Source organism: Priapulus caudatus, unplaced genomic scaffold (genome assembly GCF_000485595.1).
Source record: "Priapulus caudatus unplaced genomic scaffold, Priapulus_caudatus-5.0.1 Scaffold478, whole genome shotgun sequence".
Taxonomy (NCBI): Eukaryota; Metazoa; Priapulida; class Priapulimorpha; order Priapulimorphida; family Priapulidae; genus Priapulus; species Priapulus caudatus.
This window is the reverse complement of record NW_014577539.1, coordinates 32039-46857: the sequence shown is the minus strand read 5'-3', so window position 1 is coordinate 46857 and position 14819 is coordinate 32039. Positions and strand designations below refer to the sequence as shown.

The 14819-nt window shown below is 38.9% G+C and overlaps 2 protein-coding genes across 6 annotated transcripts in view; one reads left to right on the top strand and one right to left on the bottom strand.

The window, feature by feature from the left end:
• On the top strand, positions 1-8885 carry LOC106810850 (Krueppel-like factor 12). Of its 2 annotated transcripts, none has more exons than XM_014814320.1 (8): positions 1-175; positions 3245-3383; positions 4737-4808; positions 5582-5684; positions 5882-5981; positions 6226-6476; positions 6852-7054; positions 7281-8885. In XM_014814320.1, the coding sequence occupies exons 2-7, from the start codon at positions 3309-3311 to the stop codon at positions 7022-7024; spliced, it is 774 nt and encodes a 257-aa protein (XP_014669806.1). In that variant the 5' UTR covers positions 1-175; positions 3245-3308; the 3' UTR covers positions 7025-7054; positions 7281-8885. The 2 variants fall into 2 exon arrangements, with proteins under 2 accessions (XP_014669806.1, XP_014669807.1); XM_014814321.1 differs by lacking the exon at positions 1-175 and adding an exon at positions 2748-3014 and having other exon boundaries at positions 6852-7053; positions 7280-8885.
• Positions 8886-9926: 1041 nt separating this feature from the next.
• The window catches only part of LOC106810849 (HSPB1-associated protein 1-like), a 6398-nt gene continuing 1505 nt past the window's right edge, over positions 9927-14819 (bottom strand). For 2 of the 4 annotated variants that reach the window (XM_014814316.1, XM_014814315.1), the window contains 6 exons: positions 13021-13202; positions 12659-12795; positions 12285-12414; positions 11861-11980; positions 11539-11646; positions 9927-11390 (listed from right to left, as the gene is read on the bottom strand). In XM_014814316.1, coding sequence (XP_014669802.1) covers positions 10701-11390; positions 11539-11646; positions 11861-11980; positions 12285-12414; positions 12659-12795; positions 13021-13202 — 1367 coding nt within the window. In that variant the 3' untranslated portion in view covers positions 9927-10700. Of the gene's footprint in view, positions 11391-11538; positions 11647-11860; positions 11981-12284; positions 12415-12658; positions 12796-13020; positions 13203-13440; positions 13482-14819 lie in introns of those variants that run through there. The other 2 variants (XM_014814317.1, XM_014814318.1) reach the window with 2 other exon arrangements.

The window sequence follows — 14819 nt, the reverse complement described above, 5'->3', positions numbered from 1 at the left end:
TGATAATCGGCGCGTTTTGCTCTAATGTTAGCATTGGCGTGCGTGCTATTAAAGTACATCTGGCGTAGGCGTGGCAGGGTGTGTCAGTCGGGGGACCCGGATGTTGGGTGTGTCATGGCGACCAGCTGATTATACTGATGGGCAGCTCACAGTAAGAGATTGCGACAGCTACGAGGTAAGTTCGCATTTACACACATTCTAAATAACAAGGGCTCTAAACGTATTCTTGTGTTTCAACACTGCGTAATTAACCTGTGGTAGTTACTTTTTTATTCAGTACGCCGCGCAGGTTATTGCCATACGAGACATACTAAGACGAGCGTGAGCACAGCTAGCTCTTGAGATAAATCGCGGGTCCATGTATTTCTTGTAGCAGGGGGTGTTCGTGAGACCACACCCGATTGCCATGTATTGATCGGTACTGTCATTCTTTGTCGGTCGGCGCTCTCTACTGCTGCTGGCTGTATGGTTGGCTTTACTTGCGGCTTATTTGATTATGGGGAGTTGTTATTATCATTCAACCATACTGTTGTTTGTGACATATATTAGTTATTGTTTATACGGTTCATATGAATCATTTAAATATTGAATGTGAACAATAAATGAATAACTATATAATATAAGTATAACCACAAGCTAATTTCTTACTAAATATTTTTAAATTATTCTGCCAGATAGACTATTATTACTATATTATAGTGATGCTTTATTGCTTACTATAATTACACTGCTTAATTTTATAACATAAATATGCGTTTATAGACTGGTACCCATTTTCCACCTTCACTTCGGCAAGTATCCTTCGCTACACCAAAGCACTGACCAGTCTAATGCGTTTAATCCATATTCATAATAATAATGTAGTTGTTAGAAAAAAGCAAAGTGATTGTGTGGTAAAATTTTGTACTACAGGAAATTAAGGTGGATGATCAACTATTAGTATTACCACTTAATGACTTATACTTGATCATAATATCAATTAACTTTAAAACATTTGAGCTCTATAGGTATGTTGTAAATGGCTACAGTATATTCATGATTTTATTTCATGTCTGAAGAGTTGCATAGTTGTTACCCGCAGTATGAACGAAAAGGGAACTGTATGCATGTTTTATAAACAAGAAATAAATTAGCTCTGTAAATACAGAACCCATAAAAAAGATTGATGGTGACAATTCAATGAAGTTTTTAAGACTGTCAAATGTAGTTAAAGTTTATTATTATACATGCATATATCATGACACTAACATAAAGAACTTTCTAACATTCTTTTTTCGAATGCAGTATATCCTACTATACTGTGGAATGCACACATACAGATCAAGAGTACAGATGCACATGCACGCACGTGCACAGCTACATGCATACCTTATGCACACATATTACATGTTGGTAGCTATGGCTTGTGTGCTCAGTCAGCTACCTCCCCCCCCCCTCTCAGCCCTGAGCAGAAGGAAGTCGATAACATCTGCACAGCATGGGTGTGGTAGAGACAGGACATTATTTCTGTGAGGTGTGGCCAGTGGGCTGCTTCATCATACACTGTTGCAGTTCTTACTGACAGCCACGCGAGTTGAGATAAGTGCAGTGCCGCAGTTTAGCAGAGAGTTTACCGCCCTTGGCGCATTGCCAAAAATTCCTGCTTCCTATCGTCCCTGAAAGAGCAATGCTCTCCTTCTCCTGGGGGATGTAGGTGGCAGCTCATTTCGCATGACGACGTGGATATATATATCATACGTAACTGCCTGGCACCACATATAATTCTGCCGGTTTGCTAGTGTGTGCTGGTGTCGGCACACTCATTGTCAGTTTATATTTATCAATTACATCGAGCCCCTGTAGGCATTCAGTACAGTGCAGCTTGTCCGAAATAGGGCCAAACTATTCCAGTCACTTGGATAAAAAAAGGTAGTTGTTATGAGTGCTATGAGGGGTTTAAAGAAGCAGGTAATGGAGTGTAGAGATGAAAAGCACCAAGATTTGAAGAACATTTTGTATGACTGTTACACGAGTCATGCAGTGTGGAAAATCTTTATCTATCTGTCATTGTCGATTGCAATAGCTGCGTTGTGCACCTATTTGAGTGATATAACTAAATTTAGTCATTCCATTCTATTCCATTGAAAAAGCTTTCTCGAAGCGATGTATTATTTGCCGAGTCTCTCACATTTTCAGTGTTAAGAACTGTCTTTCTAATAGTAATATTAGGTTAGAAAATATTCTGTTGAAATAACTGACAATCGATTAGAATAACTCACGCGAACATCTTGCATGTGAATGAAATGAGATGATATCAAACTGGATATGGGTGAAAGGAACTCGACAAGATATATATCATGTTACATACAAGATGTGCCACTAAAGGAGCATTGTTGAAAAACAGTGCCTCTGGCCAACTTTTGGCTGTCTACACATGCAAACCACCACACCCACCTTAAGCAGACGGCCTGTTTTGCACTGACCTTTCTAATTACCATTGTTTCGTATTAATGTCTCAGGCTATTGACAACTCACCCTGTCTAGGAATGACAATAGTAACTGCATGATTGGTTAAGAGATGTGTTAGCTATCGAAACATTGCTCTTTCTTGGCAATCCATCATGTCATTGCCTTTTCTCTCCTGCTCTGACATTTGCATTCCGCATTGTAATTTGCACCTCCTCCCTTCCATGCTCCCCCCCTATAGCTAAAATGAATATCGTTTAAGGGAGCCAATACAGTACAGGGAGTGGCCGGCAGTAGTAGGTGTGAACTAAAGTACACAGTGAGTTTTATTGCGAACTTGTCCTGTATATATAGCATCGATGTATACGTAGTTCCGGCTAATCTCCAGGTGAAGGAGTGGCTGTCTCACTATATCTCTTTCTAGGCGTTATCTTGCTTATCGTTCTCTTTGCCAGTGTTTGTGCACTCAGCCATGGAAACATGCTGGTGATTCGTGATACTCATTAACTTTAACTAAGTTAATTTATATTGCAAAATTGTGGTGTTTGTTAAGTGCAAATGGAAGAGAGGTGAGTAATTGTTATTTACATGGTATATAGTAGCACTATACACGTAACTAGAACATTACATATATAGAGTAAATATATATTTTATGATATCTTTGTAGTGTAAAACTATTATGAGAACTTAATTAAGAAAATCAAATTGATATTGTGAAATAAAAACCATAGCATTATGTTATACATAATAAGTTATTCGCAAGCGTTTAATGGGCAGATGATTGCTTTATGTTTTACAGACCCATAAACAAACGAGCCAAGCTTGGAAGTCTAGTAGCACAAGAAGGCTTATCATGAGTTGAGATGACAAGTGAAACTGCAATTTCAGCTTCCCAGCAGACATCTCCATTCTTTGAGTGTGACACTGTGAAACAAGAGGTAAGTGGAAAACATGCACACGTAGAAGAGGGTGGTTAGCCGTGTATAGTTGGAAAACTTCGTAGCGTGAAGGTGCTAGTGCGTAACGGGAATGTTAATACAATTTGCACAATGCAGTGTTCTCCCCAGGCCTTTAGCGCAGATCCTTGGGTTTGACGTGCCTTTAAAACTGAAGCTAATATGCGACATCCCATAAATTCTCCAATATGTCCTAATTTCCAACCTTGTTTGCTTTTGAAAATCCCAACAGTCATGCTGTGTTTTCACAGCTTTATGTATACATCTCTGAACTGATTGAGGGTACCTGAGTATTAGAGCCACTTAATTATGACACGTCTAGTTGATTATAATTGGAATAATGCCCCTCCCAAGTCCTCCCCTTCTGTCCATAAACCATACGCTTTCTGAAAATTATGGGGAAAACCCTGCAATGCGTAACGAAGTAGTTGAAAATACAAAACAAAGTGCGTGATCACAAAAGGTATGTGTGAGTTACGGCAATATGGCTAACTATTGTATATAAACTGGCAAGTACACCCAGCCACCCAAGTGAGTGAAAAGAACCCAGATACAGACAGTAGAGACAGTGGGAGCCAAAATAACACGGCCTACTCCAGTGCGCGAAGTTAGCGCTATTTTGCCACCGGCCGCTGGTTCAATCCCCCATATAATCAGTCTACTTGGCCTATTCAAAATTTTGCCTATCTTGCCTTTATATCAACAATATTTAGCAATTTCCTGACCAGTTATTACTTAGTGACTACTAAGAAGTAAATAATGTTCCAGTAATTCCTGTCAAACAAGTAGAATATTTCACTGATAGCAATGAAATACTGAAATACTACGAGTATGCCTATTAAACACAAAGCTAATACGTTTATTGATAATAGAATAAATTGAACAAAATTAAGGGCCTGCTCAAACTTGTAAGGGCCTGTTCACATTTTTGGCCAATATCATGCCCTGCTACTCTAGTTGTTTTTTGTAACACCTTCTTACTCTGCCATTATCAAGTGCAGCTGATTGACAAGTGCGTCCATTTGTCTGTGTCAAAAATAGCAGCAGAAATATAAGTGGTGCGACCTATAACATACAAAACTGAATATCAGTGATCGAAGTTCGAGAAGGTGGAGGTGGGGGGCTATATGCATTTTACTCCTGAACTTCAGGTACACCGTTTCAGGCCACAGTTAAAGAAATGCACAATTGCCTCACAAATCTCATCGGCTTGACATAGGGTCACTGTGATGAAATACATCCTCAATCAAGGTCAAAGGTCAATAGGCACTGGGTGAAAAGGCACATTGCACGTGTGCATCAAACAATATTATAGGTGTCCGCATATTTTTACAGATGTCAGAAGATGAAGAAGACACAGAATTTGATGCGACTCAAGCACTCATAATGACTTGTGACAGTGTGACTGTGAGTGTATGTTATGAGTGAATCAGAGTGATACACAGTAAATAACACTGTGTATTATTTATACTATGATTATGAGCATAAATGTTGCTGAAGGGGTCGTTGTCGTATATGTAGTACCCGAGGTGTCGGCGAGTATGTCGCCTACGCGTACTCCCTAACCCTAACCTTAACCATAACCATATCAAATAGCTTTACAAGGATTCACTGTTTTTGTGACAATTGAAAGAGAAATATTATTTCTACTGATTTATTGATTATACCTTTAAATTCATTAAAGGTGGGCCACTTATGTCATTTTCCCCAAGCGAAAAGCAGTGGACTGTAGTTACTGGAGAAACTCCCTTGAGCATATAAAACTGAAGCACTTTAAACTGAATTAGTTGTAGTTCGTTTGTTATATATGCAGCTTCAAATCATCACAACCAGAGAAGCAAACTCCTTGCATGTGGGTGTAATCCAAAATGTATACCACAATACTTTTAGTAGTCTTGTTTTGATACCTCAGCTTAAAAGCACGATACGACATTTACTTAAATATACCTCATTGTTTAGCAAATGTGTCTCTAAGGAATGTTCATTCATATATAGATTGAGAAGTATTATAGTGTTTCTAGTGTTTGCATGTATGTTATCAAAAATAGATCATGAATATAATTTATAAATGTAATGATATATTTTTGACATTCTAAATTTGAGTATAGACAAGGGATACATACCAGACCTTCCACAGTGATTTCCCTTGGGTTAAATTATTGTGTTTTTTACATTTATAGGTGGCAGATGTAGACGAACAAAATGAGCCCGTTGACCTATCAGTGAAGAAGTCACCAAGAACAGATGATGATGGTGACAATTCTTCATCATCAGGAACAGAAGGTGACACATGCGCGAGTGCGTGCGTGCGTGCGTGCATGTGAGTGTGTGTGTGCGCGCATGTCCACCCATGTAAATGCATATATGTTTATGTGTGATTTGGTGCCTTAAAAATATGCATATAATATATTTCTCATACAATAAAAATTTAAAAGTTAATCGATTGTTTCTGATTTTCATCACATAAACCTGTGTTGCAGTTGATACAAATACGAAGGTTACACCATGTGCTGCTCAAAAAAGGGGATTGACTTCATTATTGTCCCTCCAGAGAATAAAAGAGGCATCGATGTCATTAAGGTAAGATATTGAACAAGATAATTACTGGTTAACATATTCTTAATGTATTAGTAAAGTAAACTACCATGATATGCACACTTAATTTTGCTGTTATACCATCTGCTGTGTGTGAGTGCGTATTTATTTATGTATATATGTATGAATAAACTGGCTTAAAATAAAACACTCACTAGAAGCGATAGAGAATCTAGAATGAGTTTGTGAAGGTTTGAATCCATGCAGCATCATGTAACGTAAATTGCAGACAATGGCCTCCACAACAACCCATACACAATCCAGTGATCGCCGTGCATGGACAGAAGCGACCAACCGTGCTGCAGATGGGGCCTCGCTACGCGATGCCGCAGCCAGTCTACACGGACGATGCGGTAATGTGTGACACACAGGAGCAGAACTCGTTAAAGAAACGGCGCATGCACCGATGCGACTTCGGCAGCTGTAACAAAGTTTACACAAAGAGTTCGCACTTGAAAGCACACAAGCGAACTCATACGGGTAGGCGGATGTGTTGGTTAATAGGTAGCGAGGAAATAATTGGTTATTTTAAATGCTAGTATTTAGCAAGTAGTTCGTAGTTGAAACTTTGCAAATAGTTCCGCATTGTAAAGTAAAGTAAACCGCATTGCAAAAAGGTTATAGACTCACTATGCTGTTTAAAAAATGGTTATCTTGTTTAACCCAGGCAGATGGCACAAACCAATAGGTGACATTTTAGATGGGGTAACCTTCCACACGTGCTTGTTTGGCAGTCATTTGTGTTAAATGTCAAATTGGGTGCTTTTTGATTCATGATTGTTTACCTGTTATTAGACTTAAGAGTCAGACTTAGAGCAAAGTTACAGAGGTAGTGTGTTTCTTCGAAAATTGCAGGTGAGAAGCCATACTTGTGTTCCTGGGAAGGCTGTACATGGAAGTTTGCTCGATCAGACGAACTAACACGTCATTACCGCAAGCACACAGGACAGAAGCCGTATAAGTGTACACTGTGCCAGCGTGCCTTCTCTAGATCAGACCACCTCTCGCTTCATTTGAAACGACATTGATTAGAATATACAGTGGATCCACCGTGGACCAAGGAGCTATATATAACAAGGAGAGGAAGCGGATTGGCTGTGTGGTTTTCGCCTCAAGGACGCCATCTATGGACCATAATCAGCTGAAACGGCTGTGCAGATCCGTCCCCCAGAGACAATAGAACACTAATCTGTTCTGGACCAATATGACCAAATATGGCAAATATTTGGGCCAGATATGGCGGCGCTTCCTCTCCTTGTTATATATAGCTCCTTGCCGTGGACTGACTGAGTGACGGTCAAACTCGTAATTTGCTCACCACTCACGTATCACGCGTCTTTGGTCCCTGGTGAATCCAGCCAGCCTGCCTGAGGTTGTGAGCAAGTGTGGGTCTCAGATCGTCAGCATAGCACAGGGCACCTGCTCTGTGTAGTAATGCTGTGAACAAGGTGCCACTGCAAGCAAGACTAGATCCACCCACCACCTCGGGATGAGTAGTCGCACTTCACCAAGAGGATTACGGCGTATGGTAATAGTGCTTGTCGCAGTTGTACAGAGCCGTATGGCAACTGTAAGAGAAGCGTCGTGATAGATCAGACAATAATATTGCAACCCACCATTGATAGCTAGCATGTCGAAAATATGAAGCTGTGTACATTGCAATTAAATTTATTCATATTTTGCTTGTATGACAGATAGAGATCATATGGTAGGGGTTTTTGCATGTCCTACATTGGGGCAAAGTGCACGTTTGCAAAATAAGTCAAATAATTGGCCAATCATTTTTTTCAATGTAAATCAAGTATTTCCAGTCCATTTGATGTAAAATGGTTATATATAGGTATTATTTAATGCCTATCAATCACGGTTAATTTTTGTGTACTGGATTTGCAAAATCAAATGTTTATGAGATACTTTTTCAGTGATGAAAAATGATTATTTGTAGTGTACAATAATTATTGACATATTATAATTGTTGTTATAATAAGTATATTGGTAATAATATTCTTTTCCTAATTATTTTCTGTTTCAAACGTACTACAAACCAACCAGTCAATCCATATTCCAACTATTGGTTGTTTACTTGATAGCTCTGTTCTAATATATTATATAGCACAGGTTCATGTTGCTACAAAAACAAATGCAATTTAAAATTATGGCCTAATATGAATGCAGACATGCTCATTTAACAAAACCTGTCATCAAATTGAAAATGTTATCAACCTGTACAGCTGTGTAATTTATTGTTATAATTTCATTGAGATGTAAAATGTATTGTACAAATATCATACGATAATTATCAAAATATACTTATCATTTGTATTTCTATAGTGTCTGTATTCTATTAATCAATGTGCAGAGACCATTTCATTAGTAGATATGAAAATTTGAAAGAATTTTTGTTCCAACAATAATTAGTCAATCATATCAACATTTGGGTGTTTAGGTTTTGTGCAAAAACAAGTGAATAACATTGATCTGTGTAATACATTCTCATCCACTTTAGGGAAAGCTTGGTATGGGGTGGGGTGGACGTATTGTAATGTAATTGCCTATTAATTTACAGTTTTATATACACCAGTCATGTAAATGTGCCATTTATAACGACAATGACTGTCATATATAAGCTTTAGATGTTTCTATGACACTAAGAAACATATGATGATAAAGATTATAAGAAATGGCTGTATATGATGATAATGAAGTATATTTAAACGAAATGTACATACTCCATATATAGTATTTAGTATGTTATATACAACTGGTGTTTGTCTATATAGTACAAAAAGTGCATGGGAATAACTTGAGGTGAATTTCCTGAGCCCTGCAAAGTACTGTGATTGTATAGAACACATTTATATCAGATAAATAAAATGGATTGAAGATACACACCTGCCTAAATTCTATAACCTATACTCACGGGACCTTATGAGTGATGACTATAGTATATTACATACGGAGAGTTGGTATGACAGATGAAAGCAAGCAAATTGTCTTGCTCAAGGTAATTCTACATAGTGCTGCCATCTACATGTAGTTAGCGTTTAAACTTGACATATCAGGACATTCTTAGCAACGATTAGTACTCATGAAAAGTAAAATAAAAAGATGAAATTGTATTACCTGGCTAAAACAAGTGCCGCAGAGCGACAGCGCTCAACTGACGTGTACTGTAGCCAGGTATTCTTCTGATAAACTCACTGGCAACCGAATCAAGTGCGCCCTCCTGCCACCACGTTCGCGCTCAGAGCATATATATCTAGGATACTACTAATACAGATCTAAAATCTATGATAGGCTTTGGTATACCTACTGATAGTACAGTAATAAAGATACAGCTGTGTAACTTTAATGACTTCGCTATGTTTTCATGTTATCATGGATATGCGTCGAGCGCGAGCGTAGTGGTGGTAGTGGGGGAGGGGCGGGTGGAAAGGGCTCTAATAGCAAAAGCAGTTCAGTCCTTTGTCCTCTTCTTGAGGGTCAAAAGGTTATCAGACACTTACTCTTCGCACGTCAGCGGAAAGTAGATTTCATGGTCTTTTGAATAAAGTGAAAAAACGGTAGGTCAGCGCTGAAACAAAAAAGTTTTGCACTCGGTCCGTTAGACCATGTCCTCAGAAAATGTCTGACCTTTCCCCAACTGCCCTTTGACCTCCAATTTTGCGCTGGTGATGGGTTTCCTTCCCATCACACTATACATCAAATATTAAGACCATAGGTCGAGCCGTTGAGATTTGTGCCGCAATTCCGTATTTCCTCCTATACCTTAAGTTAAGGGGGAAATATTCCCCCTCCATTGACACATCTTGACATTTGACCCTTGACCCCCAAAATCGACATCCCGAGTCCTTTTCGCGACCCCCCACCCCCCGACGTCCCGAATATCAAGACCGTACGTCGAGCGGTGAAGATTTGTGCCCAACTGTTGACGCACGGACGGACAGACAATCATGCGATTCTACAAGCTGCATCTGACTTCGTCAGCTGAGCTAAAAACTCACAAATTTCATCTCTTGTACAGTAATTCGCCAGTGAAAATCTTGGTATGACATAAAGTTGTGTAATACGAACATGCTTTCCTACCAACCAGTACATAATTCGAGATGCATTCCCATAGGAATTTTTTCAGGGCAAGCTGGGCCATAGCCACTGGGGTAGCTGCCCCACTAGATTTGGGAGCATCATAAAAGCATAAAAGCTCATGTAATAATTGTAGGTAAACCGAAAATTAATGGAATAAATAACAGAACCAAATGAGCATTTACAAAAACAATTACACTAGAAAAAACAGAATTATCCCTTCAGTCTAACCTAGCCTATGTGATTTATTTCATGAAAATTTTGGCCCCTCCTAAGAATTTGCTCAGGTACCTACGGCCCGGGCCAAGACAAGCATTAGAAGCAGACTTGTGAATAAAATTTACATTTTTTACACATACATTGATTATTTTTTGGATAAACCATAGCGGTAGGTGCACAAGTTAAATACACACAAAATAAGTGATAACTTGGAGAGTTATTTGATTGAATATTACAATTTGTGTTTAAAATTGGGCATGTTTACGTGCCATATCCTGAATGTACAGGCTGAAATTTACATAATTTTTTTGCTTAAATTTTTATAGGCGAATGTCGAATAGGCGATAGTGTGGGTACTGCAGGAGATTACTGTGCATGTATATAAGGCTAATGCACAGCTTATCACTTGTATGTTTCCAACAACAATTTGGAAACCTGACTTACGATAGTTGGATGAAGTAGACAGCTCGTGAGTACTGAACTGAGATCGGCACCTCTGACTCCTGACATGTTAGGCATTGTAGCTGAATGGTGTCTGTCACTTTGGTGATGCGCTTCTATCAAGTCAACTTTGTTCTCAACAATGGGCACCTGTTCTCTATGCATGGAACTAGCAGGGAATTCAGATTCCGCTAGTACCGACGTCAACACTTGACGTTTGGCAGCACTTTCTTCATTACGATGAGGTTTAGCACTGCGACTGAAAAAAGTTTCCATTGAGGTTTTTGCGACACGTTTAACTGAGGCTCCTTCAGGCAGGGTGAAGTGGCAGGAGGATGCGCTACAGTGACTCTGTTCTGGGCATGTATCAGGCTTGCAAGCTATGAAGGTTGGATCACAGAGATTGACTTTGCTGTGTGGACAGGAGCAAGTTTGATCACCCGCCAGCTCAGCTAGACTATTAGTACTGACATCGGATGTTGGACTGTCTCTGACAGCTTGTTCGGTAGGTCTCGCACATTTGGTGTCACCTGTCTGTTCGGAGTTTCCATGCTTACGCTTGTGGGGATGGTTCGCACGCGTACGTTTCTGCTGAACCTTGAACACAGCCTGCTGTAGTAGCTCCATATTCACCATGTGTGGTAGAATACCCTGTTGCGTGTATGTGGGTCATATAACAAATATAAACCCATTTCTTATTAAAAAAACTTGAAAGAAATTACTAACAGCATTGCCTACTGGTTGATTCCTACTTTTCTATGAAATAAACTATGATGATAACTATTATGAAATAACCTACCTCAGTTGGATTAAGCCAGTGTGCTTCTGCGCCTTCGCTTTCCATCATACAAGACATAACCACTCGAGTTATTGCTTCATTTATTCGTTCATGATCATCTAACTGAGGCTAGAGGAAAATGAAGAAGGATCAAACACGAGTTACTTTTATAATAATTATAATATACGAATGAAGAATTTTGAAAAATAATGTTAAAATTGTCATATATCCATGCAATTTACAAATAGGTTTGACGAAATGTCATTGAACCTTCTGCGGCATATTAATGATACGAGTGAAGATCGTAATAATGCATGTCAAGTGTCACTGCTTTACAACTTACCATATCTACCCAGAAATTTACACTTATGGAAGTTTCAAGATTCTCCACTAGATGCCACCAGTGTCTAGGTACAAGCAGCACATCTCCAGGGTGAAGAGTCACAATATGAGGGCTAGCATCCTGAAAGAATTTCAAACAAAAACATCTCTCTAAAATTCAAAGTAAAAGAAAGTTCGTTTTCTAAAACACGACGAAGCTTGGGTCACATAGAACTATCCATGTAGAAGATTTTCCACACATGTAAAGTTTATGTATTGGACGACAGATAATGTTCCAAACGTGAAAAATAGAAACGTGAAAAACGTGGAAACGTGGAACGTGGAAACGTGAAAAATAGATGAAAAAGCTATAAATTACCAGTAATAGAATAATATAATGACATAAATGTGGGCGAATTAACAGAGTAATATTAACGTCAGTTTACCTTTAGCAAAGCACAGTTTTGGGAGTCAGTTGAAAAGTTCTCACTGCAAAATATACTTGACTCTTCATAAGGAATCCTGATTGGCTTGAGCCTCTCCGTGTCATCAGGAGGAAACAAAGTCCAACATTTTCTATTAAAAAATTGAAATTTATATTGCCTTACAACACGTTATGTACCATCGAATTACCAAAATAGTCAACAGCTTTTGATAAAATCATGTTAGAATCTTTCCACAATATATGGCCCCATACAGTTACATGTACCAAATGCTGAGAAATTAAACATGTAGTAGAAAAAGTAGAAATGACAACAACACAGAAGTTAGAATTTAAATAATCAACACAACAATAAGACCTGGTAATACTGTTGCAGACCTTCCGTAGAGCTGTGCAACTAAGTTGCATCCATATGAGTCATAGTGACAGGGGGTGTATGCACCTTTGGTTCCTAACCACAGGGTCGTGTCTTTCCCATGACTTTCCTTAAATCCAAACACAGACCAGTCCACAGCCTAAAAAGTTGCAGTCAGATAATTTCATACAGATTAAGATAACATTATTTATTTATTAGCACATTATGTGTAATCAAGTCAGGTTATTCCTAGAAATTTTTCTACAGGTTAAAGCTATAACACAAACTGGAAGTACACGAAAAGTTAAATTTAAAATTAACAAAAAACAACCATTTATAAATCATCTTGCATTCACTATATTGAGAATATATACATAATTTATACCTCGACTTCTTCTGATGTTTTTCCAAAAACGTCAGTGAAGTACCTGTAATCAATATAGGCCCAGTAGACTTTGCTATTGAACCCAAACAGGGGATTGATTGTGCTAGCATTCCCTTCACTCCACTCAATAACATCTTGTACTGTGGCTTGAATATACATGCAGTCTGTTTCAAACTGTGTTCCTAGGTAACAAAATAATACAATTAGGAAATTATTATTCTAATACAATATGTGACTGAGTATTATTACATTTGTTTTTTAATGTTTAAAATTTGACAATTAAAATAAATTGTCATTGGAACCTAGTGAAACTTGTTTTCTCTTTTGATTTGAAATGTAGTTTCTCCATATTATTTTCACTGTAGCATGTAATGTCATAACCTCATAATGAATTAATATTCTTTATAGACAATTGCTTACATAGTCATTATAGTTCCTTGGACCAAGGAGCTAAATATAACAAGGAGAGGAAGCGCCGCCATATCTGGCCCAAATTTGGGTTCGGCAGAGACCCAAGAACAGATTAGTGTTCTATTGTCTCTGGGTTCGGTCTGCACAGCCGTTTCAGCGTTTCAGCTGATTATGGTCCATAGATGGCGCCCTTGAGGCATAAAGCACACAGCCAATCTGCTTCCTCTGCTTGTTATATTTAGCTCCTTGCCTTGGACTACCTTGTAACCTTTATGAGGTAGTCCAAGAAACTGTAGTTAAGGGACAGAGTTTAATATATCATTACATCAGGAGTGAATAATACTCGATCTATTATTATACTAGATAATGATAGATCTATTATCATTTCACTCCTGATTACATGTATGTAGTATACATGGGCCCACACAGCATAAATAACACATTGCCTTTCAAAACAGAAAGGCCCTGCCTGCTACTACTAATACCACTCCCACTGCTACTGGTATACATGTGTAGCCTATGGTAAAAGTTAAAAAACACATTCTGAGATTTACATTATCACTCATGGAACTGTTCATGTCTGCTTTCTCCACACTAAACCTACAACTTTTTATCAAATTTATCATTGCTAAGTAAAGATTGGCATTCCATCTTGCTTAATAAAGCCTGTTCATAGCACTCGATCCCGGGGCGGGGGGGCACTCCATATATATTGCATGGTAGGTAACTACCGGGTAGGTATGTGCCGCGGGAGAGACCCCCATTTTCAACCCTAAACATCCGTTCCATTGCATCGCATTTTTAAGAATATCTCGTTCCAGAGCATCACAAGTTTAGTTACCATGCAGATCTTACATTTTTGCCGTTCCTGAGACCCTAGTTTTTAACATTTCCGTTCCAGTGCATCGTACTTCAGAATACGTTGAAGCCGGGTCGTGAAGGCATGCATGCAACACATGCGCATATGGATGGATGAAGCATCCCACATTCAACAAACATTAGTTCCAGAGACGCCCATTTTCAGGTCTGAGTTTGTTCCAGAGCCCCCCATTTTTGACTTCGCAGTGGCACATACCTACCATAATGTGGGGCAGTGGCGCAGCGGCAGTTAATGTAAGCGGGCTATAGTACTAGAGCTACTATTTGATATGGTTAGGGTTAGGGTTAGGGTTAGGGTTAGGGAGTAGGCGTAGGTGACTCCCTAGACTTGTTAGTGGAGTAGGCGAGGTACGGTCCAGCATATTAGATAGTACCAGGGTGTTCCCGTATACCGGACCGTACCCAGGGTACGTTCCGGCCACAGGCACTTGAAGCATTTCAACTGTAAACACACGCCGACGCCATTGCGCGCACACTGACACATAAATATAGAGTCTCTATATTTATGT

Excerpts from the sequence above, each read along its gene's own strand:
- LOC106810850 (XM_014814320.1), top strand. The coding sequence starts at position 3,309 with ATGACAAGTGAAACTGCAATTTCAGCTTCCCAGCAGACATCTCCATTC. Across the intron at positions 5,685-5,881 it reads TTCATCATCAGGAACAGAAG|TTGATACAAATACGAAGGTT; the intron begins GTGACACATGCG and ends CCTGTGTTGCAG. Across the intron at positions 5,982-6,225 it reads GAGGCATCGATGTCATTAAG|ACAATGGCCTCCACAACAAC; the intron begins GTAAGATATTGA and ends CGTAAATTGCAG.